Raw genomic sequence first — 19,357 nt, 5'->3', positions numbered from 1 at the left:
AGAGTCAAACTTCCGGCTGAGGCTTGTGATAGTTGTCGTTGATTATCTGCCAGGTGCAGATATCACTGGAACTCACAGGAACTATTCGTACGGGTTTGGTTGTATGTATATGAACAGTATTGACTATTACACTTAATACGAATTTACCGTTCTTTCAGGCGATATGTGTGGACATGAAGTGTTGTTTAGCTCCGCTGTCTTAACAACTCCTGAACCAGTGTAACTAAAGTGATGCAATATGGCAGCAACTCCTCTCAGCAGGTGTTTTCTGACGGCATTGAGGAGACACACTCGCTGTCAGAGCCGTGGACTTAACTCTTTGGCCGAGAGGACAGTGAGCCGGGTGTCCTCTGCTGTGGTGTGTCACGGGGCAGCCGGTGGGAACACACGCCTGGACAGGCGACAGTCGGTGGAGTGGGACCGGAAAAGTGGTCGGGACAACAGCAGCTCTCCTCTGTTCACGTCGGTATCAGTGGGTTTGGGACTGTGTGCTGCGGCGCTGCTGGAAAGTCAAAGAGATGAGAAGGAGAAGGACGGAAGAGTCTCGATATCCCGGAGGTTTCTTGAACTCATTGTGCCATCAGCTCACTGCGCGTCTCCCTTTAAACCGGACAGCCCCCGGTACAAATACAACTTCATTGCAGATGTGGTCGAAAAGTCCACTCCAGCTGTCGTGTACATTGAAATCGTGGGCAGGTGAGGTGACAGAAAAAGTACCATATGGAAGTATGTTAAATGTGTTCTTAGAAATGTCACTGTAAATGTGTTTGCTTTTGTCATTCATCTCTAAATACCATAGGGATACGATTCTGGTGGTTTAAAAAAACAAGAACATTTGCTAAAGAGTTAAAATAGCTGGAATTCCTTTGGGTCACAGAATCTGATGTGTCACATAATTTAGTGTCACATGCATTTGACAAAGGTCCACTATAAATTCCAGCGCTCACAAATAATTTCTTAAATGTATTAATATCAGTAACTGAAAAATCAAATCTATCATTTGATTTAATGATGTGAAACTGAGTAAATACGGAACTGTTATTATATGTCAGGTTGTGATCAGGGGGTATTTGGAGAAGAAGGATTGTACCTTTAATAATACCGTAAATAACCATGTAGAATAACCGGCTTTGAAATGTGTTTATTTTCGATGAATCACCTTATTCAGCACTTTAGCACTGGATAGTGTTTTGCCATAACCATGATGTTGATGGGCTGGGACTGATTTGTGATAATGTGATTTAACATTAACTTTGTGAATAAGTGTTCTATAAATAAGCCTAATACCAAATGATGATGGCCTTTAAGTGTGAGCAGTTTACTGGATGAAATTGAAGCTTCCTGTTTGTCAATTATCAAAATTATGTTTTGGTTTCCCTCTCTGTGCGGTTCAACCTAAATGATACATTTTGCTTCAAGGGGTGAATAAGATCGACTGCTTTTCCTGTTTTACAGACACCCGTTTTCAGGACGAGAAGTCCCTGTTTCGAATGGCTCTGGTTTCATCATCAGCAGCGATGGTCTCATCGTCACCAATGCTCATGTTGTGGCAAACAAGAGAGGCGTCCGCGTGAAGCTCACCAACGGAGAGACGTACAACGCCACTGTGCAAGATGTCGATCCAGTGGCAGACATTGCCACCATCAAAATCACTACAAGGGTGAGAAACGAACTACAACACTCTCTGCTGAAGGACCCGTTTTGTTTGTTAACCTCCCTGGATCCACATTTGCTTCCATTGCCGTGGTGGAAGAGACGACCTATCAACACACCATCACTGTTAGAGACAAAACAAAATGACAAAAGTTAATAAAACAACACAATAAGTGGTTGACACCAATAAAGCCAGATCAATTGTAATGACATTGAAAACGTTGAGGTAACAATGAGGTACACACACCAGCCTACAATGTGATCAAAATTTTTATGGCATTTTTATGAGACGCCCTTCCTTCTTGTGATTATTTAATATGAATTTCAAAATATTGTGCATACGTCTCCTCAAGTGCTCTTTAATGTACAATATGTAGTAATTTAAACAATCTCTCGGTCAAGCTCATCGCATACATCGGACCATTAAACTTTTTGTCGGTTAAATAGTCTAAATCAAATCTCCTGAACGATGTCTGAATAATGATGACTATCTTTTGCCTGAGAATTACAATGTTGTGATTCATACCGTCTACTGAAACCCACTATAGCAAATGAATGGTCTTCTTTTCCCATCTTTGAGTGGCACAGTGATAGAACCACTAAAGGCTAAAGCAGGCTACTTGCATGATCAGGTCATCGCAACAAGAAAAATAATGCATTTATAACAAGTTCTGTTATTTTCATAATATGAATGAGCTGTGAGGATGTTCTGTTGAGCTGCTCGTTCTCTCTCATGCAGAATCCTTTACCCACTCTAAGCCTCGGTCGCTCGTCGGATGTTCGACAAGGAGAGTTTGTGGTCGCCATGGGAAGCCCGTTCTCACTACGGAATACAATCACGTCGGGAATCGTCAGCTCAGTACAGAGAGGCAGTAAGGAGCTGGGCCTGTCCAACTCCAACATGGAGTACATCCAGACTGATGCAGCCATTGATGTGAGTATTCTGCAGCAATTCTATTAAAGGATGTATATGTACACAAAATCACCACGGTGGTGCAAAGAGGAGACTAGTTGCTCTGACTGGACAGAGTGACGTGACCGTTAGGAACAACAATACATGAGGAAAAATAGGCCTGTGGAGAGAATTTACTTTGACTCACGTGATTTCTTTTGCAGTTTGGAAATTCTGGAGGTCCCCTGATTAACTTGGTGAGTCACAGCAGCGGCTCAAATATTGGTCATCACATTCAAATGTTACCCAACCTGTTCTGTGATTTGCAATGCTTGAATTAGGATGTTCATTTTAGTTATACGTACTGTTAAACGAAGGAACCTTCATCTTTTTAATGCAAATTGCAACATTTTGCCTGTTACAGGATATGTAAACGAATTAGTATAACGGAAAATGTTTTTTTTAAAGTTGGTTCTGGAAAAATCATCACTATCAATAGAACTCCAGGACCTTGATGCAGATTAACGTTCCTGGACACTGCCAGACTAAGTAACACATTGGTGCACAACATGCTATCTGACTGTTACCTCTCCTCTCATTAGGATGGTGAAGTCATCGGTATCAACACCATGAAGGTCACTTCAGGGATCTCCTTTGCTATACCCTCCGATCGCGTGACACTTTTTCTTGATCAAGCGGCAAATAAAAAGAGTAAGAATCCTAAACTCCTCATCGCACCTTCTGTCGTCCATATTCTCTGTAGCTTCCAAATGTTCTGTTGTGGGGGGAAAAATGATTACACATGTTTTTGTGCATCTTCAAGATTCTTGGTTTGGAGAATCGGAGACGAAGCGGCGGTACATTGGCGTGATGATGCTGACACTGTCGACAAGGTAAATGCTTCACTATCAGAAACGGTTCCTATAAAAAGTGTAGTTACAGCAGAACCTCCACCACTGTGTCTAAAACCAGATGTTTTGTGCCTTTGCTTCAGCATCATTGCAGAGTTGAAGTTGAGAGACCCATCCTTCCCAGACGTGACGCATGGTATCTTGATTCACAGAGTGATCATAGGCTCACCGGCCAACAGGTAAGCAGATCAAGTCATTATGGGCTTGGATGGGTGGTGGAGGAGGATCCTTCTTCCTGTTGTTTCAGTTTTGGAGGTGGTGCTTTTACCTGGTTGACATACAGTAGTTGCCAAGGGATTTAGCATGCGTATGTTGTTGCTAACCCACTGCACTGTCGTACTGGTTTCAGAGCTGGCATGCTACCAGGAGACATCGTGGTGGAGATAAACGGAGTGAAGGTGAACACCTCGGAGGAGATCTACCAGGCCGTCCGCAGCAGTGAGAAAATCACCATGCTGGTGCAGAGAGGACACGAGTTGCTTCGACTGCAAATGACTCCAGAGTACACAGAGTGACTCACTGCAGGATTTAATGTTTTTCATGTACGGCTTTGAGCTCCAGTATTTGACTACTTTGTTAATTATAATGTCAGCACCTAAAGACTTAAATGGATAAACAGTTCAGTCGGTTTTCAGGTTTCTCTGAATATAATAAATTAAATGTTTTCTCTACAAGAGGCGTCTTCTAACTTGGCAAAGTTGTAAAACCAGTCACGTACTATGACTAAACTGCAAGTTAATGAAACATGAAACAATGTACTTTATTAAAGCCATTTAATGTTAGACGGCAACAAGAAGCATGAGAGACTTAACAATATGGCATGAATCAATGGAATTAAATTGACTACAATTTAACTGAGCAAAGTTTGATAAGTCACAGGTGCTAACATGATGACAATGATCACACAAGTAAAATATGTATATCCCACTTAACTGTTTTGAATGTCACGCACAGTAAAAAAAATGTTTTGAGAAAAATGCCAATCTTCCACGATGAGAAGCGAACAAATAATGTGAGGCGGTTACTCCCAGATTTCATAGTAAGAGAGTAAAAGCTTTGAAGCCACACTGAGTAAATAAAAATTTCCCTGGTATATGTACAGTAACACACACTTACAGTAAAGTAATAAAGTGACATGTACTGGACTGCTACACAATTAAATGCATTTATCTCAAAGATTAAATGGAACATTAAAGCCACCTAAGGTCTAAACAATATGTTCATACTTAACCTGGACTAATGACATCTTGTTAGATACGAGAACTACGACAAACAAGTATGGGAGGAAAAATAAAATAGTTCAAATCCGATCAAAACGACTTTTTAAAAAGGCTTAATATATATTGCTGGTAATATTTTTGTTTTTAAGAAAATATAAATTGTGCGACTGAAGCTTACAATACACTGCTGGCAGTAGAGCCAGGGTCTGTGGTGACCTGCTGGAAAAGGGTCATCTGTCGAGGCGTCGTGTGCTGAGAGACTCCTCAGAAGAGAGAAAGAAGGAAAAACAACAACAATTGAACATCTCCGGATGCTTGAATCCCTTGCACCAAAAACCCAGATGCTGCTATGGTGTTTGTCACGGTGGAATGCTGCAGATATCACAAGGTGCACAAACACCAGCCAGACTATAATCAAACTCATACAGATACATAAATAAGGGGCAGTGGGGTGAGGTAAGGGGTCTTGGAGAGGGAGTGACATTATAGGGGGGGGGGGAGAAATCGTAGTGTCCAGTCTATTCCAGCAGTAAGCAGACTCTTTCCATTTAAGCTAGATTGGATTGACGTGGTCCAGTGCGCGCAGCAGCTCCTCTCCCTGCAGCAGGTACTGACGACCCTGCAAGGGGGCATTGACCTCACAGTCGTAGCGGGTGAGCTGTGGCAGGGAGAAAAGGGAGCCGGTGCCCTCGGATGTGCTGCCCAGCAGCCGACTCGCCATATCTAAGAAAGAACAAGATATATACGATTTATGATTCTGCCGGTGTTTCGTATAAAGCCACAGGACAAAGAAATGAATGGGTTTATTCACCTGAAGGCATCAGAAGTATGGTCTTGATTGTTCCGGACTCTGTGGCCTTCAGCTTTTTGATCTGCTCAACTTGTTCCTGGGGCAAGGTTTCCTGGGAAAATCATCAAATACAGACACTGAAACTCTACATCTGCACCTACAAACCTATAAAAACCATGCTTGGATGTTAATTCCTTACTTGTCCAATGATCTCTCTTATGTCACCCAGTTTTCTTTTGCGCTGTGCATTCTGAACCGTCAGGGTCCTGAGCGAGACTGCTGTGTCCAGCTGTGGGATCCTGCGGAACAGCAATAGTGATTAGCTAAGTCAAAAAGCTCTATAAGGCGATACATATGGATTATTTGGGAGGCTTTACCTTGCAATGATGCTGGCAGGTGCAGGTTGAGGGGCATTAAGTAGTGCGGGGGAAGGTGCCCGACTACTTGGCGTGCTGAATGGGGAGCTTTGATAGCTCTGGATGTCTTGTGTGACATGGACTGGAGAACTCTCAAGGGATTTGACTCGTACACACGATAGAGATTCTTCGGGGGTCAGACTGCGCAGCTGGAAGTCATCATCCATGGGGATGTAGGGAGCCAACATATCCAGATCCAAGTCTTTCATTGCCTTCAGGAAGAAAAAACATGTGTGAAGAATCAGCATATACAGAATATTTTACTGAATTAATTACAATTACTTGATAAATGCAATGAAATCAATGGTACCTCCACTATTACCTGTGTGGTGAAGGGGGTCTTGGGCTCTGTATCAATGGCAAACAGCTTCTCCACCAAGTCTAGTTTAAAACCTGAACTCATCTCCGAGTCCATGGGGAGACAAAAGTCCAGCGGACTGTTGGCCTAAACAGAAGCAAAGTCAAAGATCATTCCCTTTTCAGTGCATATGAGTGACTGCAGAAAAATGTCTATGATAATAACAGACTGTCTGACCTCTGAGGAGCTGTGGCTGGTCGATGTGCTGGCTGGGGTTGGAGCATAGCTCTCAGCTTTGGTGGTCTCAGAGCTGGTGGTGGTGACACAGAGAGGCTCACTGGGAGGCAGAGGGGAAAGAGGCAGGGCCATACCGTCACTGGTGGAGGGCAGCATTACGTCATTGTATAGAGGGACCTCCTTCAGCAGCTGCATTTCAGAATCTGTACCAGAAGACAAAGGTTAGATTGGTTCAGTCACCCAGGATATAAACTCTGATTTCTGCTGTAGAGACGTGTAAGCGTGTGCGTATGAGGCCACACACCTGGACAGCTGAAGTCCAGGGAGATGATTGCATCTCCAGCAGCTGGGGCCAGCAGGGTGAGTGCCTCTGGCTCTTCCTTCAGCTGTTCATATAGGTTAGCCAGAGGCTGGGTCTCTACTGCCCGAGTAAACAGTTTGATCACATCCAGCTCTGGGCTCTTCTCCGCGTCCTTCGGCAGGCGTGGAGACACGTCGGGCTGGCTGCTCTCGATCACAGCCTTTTCTTCCTCCTGCTCCTTCTTCACCGAGTCCACATCCGTGATCTGCTCCAGAGACAGAACCAATTTCTCCTCCTGGATGCCACTGTAACAGAGTTAAGCAGCTGTGAGATTGAGTTTACAGAGTATTTTTGCAATGTCTATCTAATTTTACTTTAAGAAAAATACAGCCAAGCGGTTATTTATAATTTCTTCTGAAAAAAATGACTCTTTGAAAAGCCTTAGTAGTACCTGAGCACAAAGTTGACACAGACAACACACTGTGGCTGAGAGTTCTTGTTATTGTAGATGACAGTGGCTTGTGTTTCCACCCACACAAAGCCTCCTCTCTTGGCCAACATCCGGTACTGGCCTGTGCTGACTTGGCCCTTTGCAAACACTAACAGAAACAAAAAGGAAAACGAGAAAAGATCAATAAAGGTTTGGCAAAAATAGCAGCTGAAATTTGTTGCATTTCAGAACCAGTTTAAATCCAATTGCTATTCATGCTCACAGTTGTGGTGAGTCTTGGTAAGATGGTCCGAGTCCAGAGCGTGATAATACTCATACACAGAACGATTCAACAGGTCCTCTGGATCATAACCCATGAGCTCAGTGATCCTGGCGAAGCAAAAAAAAAAAAAAAAAAAAAAAAAGATGAATTCCTCCACTGACATGGCTTCTGTAGTATCTACAATGAACACTAGGTGGTTCTGTATGATCATGCTCATGGGAGCTTTGGCAATAATAGCCTATAAAATGTACTACATGGGTGACTTAAGTATCTGAATCAATCCAGCTTCTTAATATTCACTCAGATGGGCAAACTCACCTCTCGTCACAATATGTGAACTTCATGTCCATCGTATGGCGGCTGAGAAAGGTCTTGGTGTCCAGAGGCACCTCGATGTTGGAGGGGTGTTGGATGGGGTCACAGATCAAAACCAGGTAGGGGACGGGTGGCTCGGTGTGCCCGTTTGGAGTTTTCTCAGTGTGTTTGTCGTACACACGGACATGACCTGAGCAGTGCATCACCTCAAGACCAACAACAGGAGGGTCACAAGACTGTTATTATTTACATACTCCACAGAGTGCAAAATGTTTTCTGACATAATTATCACAAGTGAATAAATACATGTTTTCAATTAGTCAAATAAATAAATGTCTTGGGCATGTGGACTGCTGTGCTAATATTCTGAAAACAGCTGTTAAGGATGCAGCAATCATCATCTTCATTCTTTTCCTTCACATAAAAGAAAACTTTATTGCGTGTCCACACATAACGTTTGGGTGCCTGTGACATGTCCTCAGTTACGATGTGACACTGATGGTTTTATTTGTATGAAGACTATGATAATGGTCTATTTCCTCTGCACATTAAATCACTGGATTACTAGACATCCACTATAATGTCTATCTTTCTGGTTTAGCCCATGAATAAAGTCTTAAAGTGTGATCCAGGTATTACAGGCTGAGTGTGTGGAGTGGCCTTAAACACAATAGCCGTCATTACACATGAATAAACAACCCTTAAGGAGCCATTATTTATTTATTTTAAAGTAATAGAATAATTACAAAGGATAATATATTTCCAATTAAAATGTTTCCTGCAATTTGACTGACCTCACTAACATCTGTAGTGTTGAAAGGCTTACTTACAACAGTAATAATTACATTAATATGTGAGAGAGCATTGATTGCACTACTACCTTCCATGTAGCTGATTTGACATTGACGGTCCGCCCCCTGCTGGTTAGAGTGCATTTCATTCGGAGGAAGAAGCTGCGCCCTGTGTTTGGTTCCTTGGTCTTTTTGGAGCCTGAAATCACACAAACAGGAAGGAATGTTCTCTACCTCCATTTCATTCAGGTTTTATCAACAAGTTTTACAAACGGCTAAAGGTTCACATTTGCATCCTGGGGAGACATTAAGCTGTAAAGCAGTGTCGTGCAGAAAGTCACCAGTCGTTGAGATAGCTGAGATATCAGGGTGTGTAAAAAGGCAGGCAGCAAATGTGGACTCAAATCCATTGATAACAAATAATGTTGTGAAGTACATTTCAGAGAACTTAATAGAACTCATTAAAAATTATACAAAAACGAATTCAATACAGACACCAAGCAAGTCAAAATGTGTTGTGCAAGCGAAACGGGAACTGAGACAGTGACGTAGTGTACTGTTCAGTAATGCCTGAGTGAAAGTCCAACTCTAATCACTCTGAACTCTGGACTAAAGTGCAGAAAATAACTTGCTCCGACAGCCTCCTGGTCTGAATTTGCCAGCAGAGAGTGAATTGGAAGACTGGTAGACGTGACGGAGTGCTTGTGTGTGCCAGATTCTGCCATTAGTGGAGTCTTATGATGCAACACTGCTCTGTTGTTGTCTCTCACCTGTTTTGTGGACCAGCATCTCTCTCATCTCCTCCTGGTCACAGGGATGTATGAAGTCAAACACACTGTGTCCAGTCAGGTCAAACTGCAACGGATAGAGTGAGAACAGAGTGTAAGTCCTTTAACCATGTAAATGCAGCAGTTTAGTTCACGGTGGACATTGTGTGGCGAATTATAACCTACTCAATACAAGTCCTAATGTGTATGTGTGTGTTTTTGGAGCAGCATCTGTATAATCTGCCTGTTTCCCACCAATCTTAAATCTTTGCTTTATGGTCCAAGGCTCAACTATACGGATTGCCGCACCGGTCTCGTAAATCTAGGCAAAAAATAATTAACACATTGTTTTTTGGGGATCTGATGTTGGATATAGCTAAGGAGTCATCTCTTTTGAGAGTTGCATATGAGCAGTACCGATCGGACCTAACGAGAAAATGCTGGTGGGTAGAGACAAAGTTTATGAGCTGAAGCTCAAGCACGCATTTAATTGTCATGGAAACAGGAGCTTAGCTGACTAAAAATGACTATTTACTTTGTTCTTTGTTTATGAACAGCTAATAAATTAAACAAATTTGTATTAGGGAAAGTAAAAGTCGACTTCATGCAAGTAGATTTCTGAACCACTGCATGCAAACAAGGCAAGTGGGGGGGAAAAAAGTACCAACTTTGAACCCCATGGCTTCTTTCAAGTTAAAACACTGCAGATCAAATCAGACAACAAACCTGTGCAAGGCCGAGGCACTTGTTGACATTCTCGGAGAGAAGGATCATATCTCCATCTTCAGACAGCACCATGAGAAAGCCGTCCAAAGCCTTTAGGTAGGAGCTGTTTAGCTGCGATTCAAGCTCCGTTTCCTCCTCTTCCACTGCTTCATCTGGATGAGATAACAGAGGGCATGAGAGGACAGGAGAGGAATAAAAGGAAGGTAGGGAAGGGAAAACAAAAGGAAATTGACATGAAAAGACATGTTTGCAGGGCAGGGCAGTGCCACACACTGAAAACACATCTGCTAAGTAAACAGTAAATCTGTTTCTGAGTCAATTTCTTTAAGCATCTGACTCAAAAAGTAACTATCTTTCCGTGTTTTCTTCGGTTTTCCCCTGCATCTAAAACTGTGCTTACTTTCACTTTGTGTCATTTGCTTCCGTCATGAACTCCTCAACATTCTTTTGTTTGTGGCTTATTGCAGTAAAGAAATTAACATGTACTATCTGGAAACTTTATGAAGATAATCCACTCTCAAGACACCTAATGGACTGCACCCTTTATCACTGGGGGACCATTCTATTTAAAAAAATAAATACAAATACAGATTCCTCTAGCAAAATTGTCTACTGACCAGTGCTGAGCAGTTTTCTCATGCGCAGGTAGCTGATGATGAGCCTCATTATCGAGGCCTTGTCCAGGCTGGAGCTGACGCTGTGGGGCATGGGCAGCTCCTGTGCCAGCTCATAGAACACCTCCGACTCCTTCCCACGCCGGCATCGCGCTGCGTCCCTCGACTTCTCCTTCCTCCGCTCCGAGCTCACCCTGCGGGAGAGTCAAGTGAGACGGGTGGTGGGTCAGCCAAAGCATGGCAACAAAATGGTCTTGATCCCTCTATAGACACTAGAAGAGCTGACATCCCCCCAACTGAGTGTGCATGTAGATAGTCTGGTAGGCCACTGGTCTTTCACTGGGGAGGCTGCAGCTGCTGGAGTCCACAACAAGCAAGCTCACAGCCAAGCTGCTGTGTGGACTACTATCAGACTCACTTTCATCTCAACTATCTCAACCAGCCCCATATTAGATCATTTATGTAGGCAGTTATGTAACTAGTGGCTAATGGACTCTCGCCACACTGTAAATAAGATCTTAGGACCTGTTAGAATAAAACAAGCAAGAACAGCTGACCTTAATGGACACAATTTATTATTAACCTATTCACATCATTTTGATTGATTTCTCACAATGGAAAAAAACCTTTTTTATTTAAGCTACGCACCACTGGTGCAGAAGGAGCGCTTCCTGTGGGATTTTCTTACAGTGAAGCGAGTGCTTGCAGGATCAGGAAATCCCACATTCAGACTCTGGTTGTCTCTAGTGTAGCAACAGCCCTCAGAACAAAATTAAAATGGACAAGAGAAGTCGTCCGTCCGAGGACAATAAAAAAAAATAATAATCTGCTTTATTTAAAATTACCACAAGCCCGGTCTCTGCTGATCTTTTCTCTCCATGCCCTTATAAATTCATAATTTATAAACTTGTTACATAGGCTTTATTAATTGTATGCTATGCGTGCTGCAGCAGTCGCAAGCAGCGTTCTGAGTGCATGGTCACTCAGTATTTCCCATATCCACAATATGTTTCAATTGAATGAAATATCCTGCTTTAATCCATATTGGCATTTAACCTTCTCAAAAAAACATTTTCACTAAGGCCACAAACCAAAGGGAGGCTCGCAAAGAACAGACTTATTCAAAAACCTCAAAAGAAGCTTCGAATGTTTGATTAAAGTGACATACGGTATAGCCCTAGTGGCTTAGTCCAATCCACTAAGCTTGTTTCACATTTATAGACCCAGGGGTTTGTATGAGCACCATTTTTTCAGCATGCACACAGAATGGATAGCAAGTGGACCATGGGGAGATATTTGCTGAATTTGACAAAAAGTGCATTGGATCTAAAATATCTTTGAAAATGAAAATGACAGGTAATGATAAATTACAAACCGGCTGACAGCGAAAGGTCTAATGCAACCAGTGCTACTAACATAAATAGAAGGGCTGATGCCTTCTGGTCAGTTGGTCGACCAAACTCATTGGTCAGATAACCGCTGGTGCTACTTAAAGAAAAGTGTGTGTGTGTGTGTGTGTGTGTGTGTGTGTGTGTGTGTGTGTGTGTGTGTGTGTGTGTGTGTGTGTGTGTGTGTGTGTAGAAAGAGAAAGGAAGAGAGAGAGAGAAAGAGATCAATTCTAATGAAGGCTTAGTTTATTTTGCTACTGTATGTCTCCATGTGTTTCAGACTTATGTCCTGATAATTGTGCTACTATAAATGCATGATGTTGATGGTTTGCTGGTCAGGTTAATTAATGCATATTTTGGAGTGTTAGGTGGTGCAGATGTTCTCTCAAAGTTCTATTTTAGTAAAATCATATGAATATGGCAAGCTGCACCGTGGTCTGCTTATCAACTTATAATTGAATATGTTGCAAATAGCTTTTTATGTTTATTTATAAGTTATTTAGGCTTCCAGGTAGAATGCCAACCAATGGATTGGGTGAAGTGTAGGTATATTTTCAGTTGACCAAGATGTTGTTGGTTGAATCTGCAACATTACTGCAATATTCAACTAGTAGTAGAGTGCTGCAGACATTCTGACATTTTCTCTCCCAACCACGAGCTTATAACCTCAAATACATTTAGACGACACTGAGGCAGCCTCACAACAAAATAGATGGCAGTTCAAAAGCCTGTGGCTTTGAAAACTACACCTAATTGAAATCGATCTGTTATGTACTTTCAGCATTGGACAAGGCCATGTTATTCAAGTACCTCAATCAAGAAAATGGACCAGCTGGCTAAAATCAGCCTCCTGTGTATCAAATAATCTGGGATGGTTGCAGATAGATGAATAAAAGGGAGTGCTTTTGGGCCAAAATAAACTCCTCTGGGGTACAAATACAGACACGAATGATGTGTAACTAAGGTTCTTGGTGGTGCATATAAAGACAACTCCCCTCCTCTCAGAAATGTTTATGTATACTATAATTTAAACATGTTTCAAACCCAGACTGCAATTACAGCTACAACTGTATCTGCGTTTGCTCATTTGCAAGTACCATTGATAAATATTTACAATATCTTCTGTCAACCCCACAGGGCATAGCCAGAAAATCCAGACATCATGAAAGCTGATTGCAGAGTTATGCAACCACTTCTGTTTTGTATCACATTTCCTCCCTTTCAAGTCTAACTTTGGGCTCCAACTGTAACAACCACCTCCAACCTGCATTCATGTAGGCTAAATAAGTTAATCATCACAGGGAGGAATGATCACAAATGATTAACAAACCATTGTACAGAGACTGGGAAAGTCCTCTCGCTAAGCTACTGGCTAAGCTTCTGGTGATTTAATGGGAGATGAACTCTGACATATTGTTACTGTGGTGCCCCTGGAGGCTAAATGATTGATGAGTACAAGCCTGTTTACACATTTTTGTAGTGGCTGCACCCTATTGTATCACATGCCTTTTTGCAAATCCCATTCAAATGATGTGCAACTGTAATATTCCACTGCAATAGACTCCCTCCACAATAAAGACATTTATCAAGCCCACATTCAACATGAAAAACATTAGTGTCTGAGCCACTGTGTAGTACTACAATACCAGAGTAAGTAAAGGAAGTTTATTTAAACTTGCAGACAATAAAAGACAGCACATTTTGTGGAAACCATAACCTCTATTACACAGCATCCAATTATAAAGAATACAGCTGTGACACAGTTCTAATACAAACACTTACTTTGGTGTCCTATTTAGTGCTGCTTTTATTATTTTTATATGAACAATTCAAAGAAAACAAATTGGATTCATTGATGCTAAAACAAGGTCAAGCATGGAATCCAGCATTACATAACACTATGAAAACACATGGTCATAAATGCCCAGCAGTCGTCTGCTTACACAATCACATTTCCAGTTTTGCTGGATTAAATTAGACTTGTTTGATTTCACATCAGAATGAGTGCTGTTGTGCGTTATGTAAACAAAATGTATTTGAGTTGTTAACAGATGTGAACAAATAGATTGGGGTTGATGGGAAAACAATAGGGCTGGTTGATACGCTCGTGGCCGACCAAATTCTCATTGGTTTGACAATCCCTGATGTTACTGTAATAAGGAGAAGTATTTCATAATACATTATTTCCAGGAGTATGAGGGATGCTCATGTGATACAGAGAGAAACATAGTCTTTAAAAGTATTTAATAAAGACATAAGCTACATATCAGAATTGGCATATTTGTTCTAATAGTCTAATCGTTTTCTTTATAATATAACTGCAGGCGCTACAATAGCTTTGGCAGTTATCAATAATAAGTGTAAAAATAACTAAATAAAAGGATTTAATATGCTGCAAATATGTTTATGTTTATTTATAGTTAATTAAGGCTACCAAATATAAATGTATGTCATGGGTTTATTTGTCTGTGAATGATGAAAATAAGCCTAGCCAATGTTACCAGTGTTGCTTGTTCCTAGGGACTGAGCTATTTTGCAAGAGAAATGTTCTCACTATCTGTCAGTCCTGTGTAGTGCAACAGTAAACACTGTCTTATCTATTATATAATCCAGTTCGGGGGAAAACCACAAGTAAAACAACTGCCCAATATGGTAAAAGGACAAAGCAACACTGACAGTAAAACATGTTTATAGACAAATGAACCCTTGGCATTATGTTAACACTAAAACATGACATTTTTGGAGGCAGTGTAGTAGGGATCACCCCCTCAAAATTGGAAAAAAGTCTCATAATCAGGGTATGATGTCATAAGTGTATTACCAACATGTTTAGAATACCGTAGTGGAAGATAAAATCAATATAAACCCTATTTTCGAAGTAGAATAATCAAGCAACAGTTTAGTAGATAAGTAGATTTAAATTAAATAAATAGAGGGAAACTCTTATCGTTAACTGAATCAACAGTTGTGCTGACTGTACTTATATTAGATATATTCATTTTAAAGTTTTCTTGGTGATAACTGAAGTTTTTGTTTCACTCTGCTTAGTTCTCAAGCAAAAACCAAGATGTTATTTATCCACATACACAATATAACCACCAATAAATAAGCTCACATACACAATAAAAACAACAATAATAATTTACTACTTTCAACATTCTTTCATTCACCTCAACTCAAAGACTACTACAACTGATTACATTTGGCCCATGTACATCCAGTAAGTGCAATGTGCACACATTCTTAACAAAAAGAGTCTCCCCATTGGGGCTGGGCTCGTCTGACTCAGCCAGCGGGGATTGTACAGCCTCCAACTGATCAAGCATTTACTTACTTTGGCTTTCCATGTGTAGTCCTTTACAAAGCTTCTTCTCTGCCAACAGCCAAAAGGGATATTTTGTAGTGTTTGAAACACTGTCTTGGAGAAACTGACCTTTACTTTGCATTACAATATAAAATGATTCACTAAAATAGCAGAGCATTATAAATGTATTTCTTTTAAGTTCGTCTATGAATGCAATTTTGCAGGGATTGGGTTTACCAGAGCCAAAAAAATTATTTAAACTTGGTTTTGCCTTAAATGTGACAAGGGAAATACAATGGCCTGGGAGATAAGTCAAAAATTAAAGTTTTAGAACTTAAATGGTCTACACTGCTGACCTGCTGTGGCTTTTTAAAGCAAGATTCAAGGTATGTTTATTATCCACAAGGGGAAATTTGTAGTGCAGCCAGCAGAACAAACCCAACAATCAATGGACAATATAATATAAACAACTAAACAGTATCAAAGCACATTTTCTTTATTTTTATCTCACTCACAAAAGATAAAACAACAAACACATGCACGCACAAACAACAGCGATACCTTTGCCCTGTACCCATAAGTAACACCAATTCCTTTTCAAGTTCTAACCAGCCTGCACACAAATAACTGAAGAGCAGAAGAACCCACAAATTGCCAGGAATTGATAGCAACCACTCCTACTGACGTCAATCCCCAGTGATTAAGAGATGACACAGACACCCAGGCAAAGCTGCATTAAACCTGACCCCAACTATTAATTTCTTCTGAGAATTCGGAGAAAAAATTAACCAATGTTTTTTTTTATTGAGTCAAAACAGGATACTGAACCTTTACTTAGGCCTATACGAAGTGCCAAATTTCTAATTGGCAGAAAATTATTCAAACATATGGTGTAATTGGATGCAGTCAACAACAACACAACAACACCAAGGCAATTTCTTGAAACTAAATTTAAGGATGATAACTTCCGGCCAACTAACAGCCATGAACAGCTCAGAGGGATTTCAGCATGTAGGATTAAACAGAACCTAAGCTCTATGGAACAAATAGCACCCATGTTGAGTAAACAAAGACATCTTCCATTATCAAATGTCAAAACTCTGGGAAATTTTGGGGGACCTTTTAATTCCATTTTCATATATATTTGCACTGTGCCAATCATTTCGGAAAGTGTACAGGAAAACATTGGGGCAAAGAGCATCCTCTTCTATGCCAATTGTTCATATGAGACAACACTCTTTGGAGGAATTTCATTACCGTTATGACTCTGCTGACCATCTGTTGATCGGTTTTATTGCATGTATTTTGTTTATCTCAGGACTGACTATTTTCAGAGACGTGTTGTTCTTGCACCTGCTGTTCCCATTACAGCCACCTTTCCCTCCGTCTGAACCTGTGCAGTAAGTGTACATCCAAGCTGGAACAGTACTGATATGTGGCAAAAATCAATCTTTGCACATAAAAGTCTGGCTATAATTGTGTTAATTGTCTATATATATATATATATAGTAAATTTAGTTTGAATGAACCTCTGAATGAGACTTTATAACCCAATTACCTCCTGGGGCAGACAGACTAATAAGAAGCCACTAACAAGATCATTTGGCACTCATTTGGTGATTATAGTTATAGTATACCCTAAGTAGGTTTGAATGCTTTCAACGTTACTAAACAACAACTTTCCGCATAAATGTACAAGCTATATCAATTCTGATTACTTCTCTAAATAGACTTTACCACCAACCGTTACCAGCAGAGAAGAAATTAAAAAAAGAGAAATTAAAACCACTTCCAACTTCACTAAACCCTAAATATTTGATCCGACACCGCACACCACTCTCCAGCAGTGCTCACATGATGAGCGCTGGCAGCGTGTCACTGAACACTACCAAGGTTGGCACACACCAAGCACGAACGGTAAGTTACACCACCAATGATATAACCTACTGTTAATTGGATATATTTAGCTGTCAGATTAAAAACAAACGTAAACAACGCCAGTGTTGCATACCAAGATGTTTTACACACTTTAAAAACGCAGTAACATTAGCTGGTGAGGTAACATTTTAAAAGACGATTTTGTAAAAAAAATAAACAAACAAACAACGATATAAAGTCACATGCGGCTTGGTAAGTAAACAATTTTGAAGGCAACAGCTCTAGTTTTGTGGCAGCTTGCTAGCTAGGTTAGCAACATTGCTAACGATAATCGCTAGCAAACGCATTTTGTCGAACAAACACGTCGAAGTAGCTGTTCACCTTGAAATAAAGCACACAATGTCACATCAAGAGAAGATAGCACACCCCCTCTCGACGACCAAAGTTGTTAATTCAGCTCTGAAACAACAACATAGCCTACTGCGTAGCATTGGCTAACGTTAGCATTCACGTTACCTTTTCTTTTCTGGTACAATTCCTGTGTCCATGTCAGGACGAGAGGACCTGAGTTGAGTCTCTATCGGTATCAAGCTGTATCTGGGGCCCGTCCACAAATGAACCAAAATCCCGCGATTGTTCACTGGTATCAATCCGTAAATCCTCAGGCTCTTAGCATACGAGTTTCCGCTCCGTGTATTTTGTCAAAGAAATCAAGCTTTCGCCTGCTAAAAACATCCCATTCGTCTACTCTTCATCGGAGACAGTGCCACGCTGGAGAGAGGCTACTTGCCGAGACAATGTTCCAGCGTTGAAGCACTCCTCCCCCTGCCTTCGCGGGGACGCGCAGTCACATGTTTTCTCCACCGAGGACGCGCACACCTGGTAGAGGAACAGACCAAACAAAAAACAACTGTATTTTTAAAGTTATAGTGTTTAATTCAACTGGACGTCTGTGAAACCAACATCGACATTTCAGGGTTATACAGATTAGAGTGCTATTTATATACATTAGTGTTTTTTACAAAATTATTCCTATCATGATCCTCCAGTACGCTTAGATCTTATTCTACAACTGCATTTTTAAATGTAACAATTTGTAGAAGTTCAAGCTGACAAAAGCCTTGTTTGCCCAGAATGCATTATGGAACACTGCTGTGCTTTTATTTAGTCCTCTCCAAAGGGCAAATTCAAAAACACATAATATGACACACTTGAATGAAATGTGTGCTCTCTGTGCCTTCCATCTAGTGCCTCATCTACCAAACAGACCACTTGTTGTCCTCTCTGCCCAGAAAGGTTTGTGTTATTTTCTGGTCTTCACCTCGATCTACCAGACGGCCCACATTTTCACCTTGTAAAAGCAAAGTATGCAATTTCAGGGTGTTTTTTTTACACTGTGACGTAAAAATATGGTGTTTAAATATCGACAATGCCATTAGAAACTAACCGTTTCGAACATATTTTCTCCAGTGCCCAGCATGAAATACAATTTTAGCATTATCCAGATCCACTTCACACTCAAGAGAACAAGGTTTTGGTTATTTTCCTTAAGTGGTTTGCACTTTTCTGTCCAGTCAGGCTCCTCCTCCCATACCAGTTTGGCAGTTATTCCCCTGTGATTCAGCTCTTCCTTTGGAAGGGAGACATGTTAGGAAAATGAATCCCCAACCCAGCAACTCGCAGCAAAGTACTCATCATTAAATGTCCTCTTTGCTATATTGGCTGAGTTCTTCCTCCTCTTACGTAGCACATATTGGTTGTTACATCAAATGTCACTTCCCAGAATTGTTGGCTGGGTGGCACAACGCGTCACTGTGTGCGATTGACCGAGCTGCAGACTTTGACTAGAGAACAAATAAATGCATTACCAGGAAGGCCTAGGGTAACTTTGATATGCATTTAGAATACATGATACAGAATGTGACTAAGTAGAATATTTATTCAGTCATTGTGATTAACTTCTGCACTGTCTGGAAGTTGTCTCAGATACACGCCACACCTTTTACAATGCTATTAGTCAATTCAGAAAGGTGAGCGCATTAGACACCAAACACTGCCATTTATCTATGTGAGAGCAAATGTAGTGAGATTAGTATTTGAATATATGTTTCTTTTGTGGCACTAAACTTTTGAATACCTCTTG

At 40.9% G+C, this 19,357-nt stretch overlaps 2 protein-coding genes across 2 annotated transcripts; one reads left to right on the top strand and one right to left on the bottom strand.

Moving 5' to 3' along the window:
• The first annotated feature begins 2 nt into the window (after positions 1 to 2).
• Positions 3 to 4,752, top strand: LOC311015431 (serine protease HTRA2, mitochondrial-like). The gene is made up of 8 exons (XM_084012663.1): positions 3 to 696; positions 1,456 to 1,660; positions 2,393 to 2,587; positions 2,770 to 2,802; positions 3,148 to 3,256; positions 3,369 to 3,438; positions 3,540 to 3,635; positions 3,806 to 4,752. Exons 1-8 carry the CDS (start codon positions 239 to 241, stop codon positions 3,969 to 3,971), a joined length of 1,332 nt encoding a protein of 443 aa, XP_083868789.1. The 5' UTR covers positions 3 to 238; the 3' UTR covers positions 3,972 to 4,752.
• hif1aa (hypoxia inducible factor 1 subunit alpha a) lies at positions 4,198 to 17,955 on the bottom strand. Its single transcript, XM_084012647.1, has 15 exons — positions 17,731 to 17,955; positions 10,648 to 10,838; positions 10,031 to 10,182; positions 9,308 to 9,392; positions 8,627 to 8,736; positions 7,750 to 7,952; positions 7,432 to 7,538; positions 7,170 to 7,317; positions 6,722 to 7,023; positions 6,418 to 6,620; positions 6,205 to 6,327; positions 5,844 to 6,094; positions 5,666 to 5,765; positions 5,488 to 5,578; positions 4,198 to 5,399 (listed from the first exon to the last, which is right to left on the bottom strand). The coding sequence occupies exons 1-15, from the start codon at positions 17,760 to 17,762 to the stop codon at positions 5,230 to 5,232; spliced, it is 2,268 nt and encodes a 755-aa protein (XP_083868773.1). The 5' UTR covers positions 17,763 to 17,955; the 3' UTR covers positions 4,198 to 5,229.
• Between the last annotated feature and the right edge of the window lie 1,402 nt (positions 17,956 to 19,357).

The sequence above is a fragment of the Eutrigla gurnardus genome (assembly GCF_963514095.1).
Source record: "Eutrigla gurnardus genome assembly, chromosome: 7".
NCBI lineage: Eukaryota > Metazoa > Chordata > Actinopteri > Perciformes > Triglidae > Eutrigla > Eutrigla gurnardus.
The sequence above is the reverse complement of the archived record's forward strand: the minus strand, read 5'-3'. Positions and strand labels throughout refer to the sequence as shown.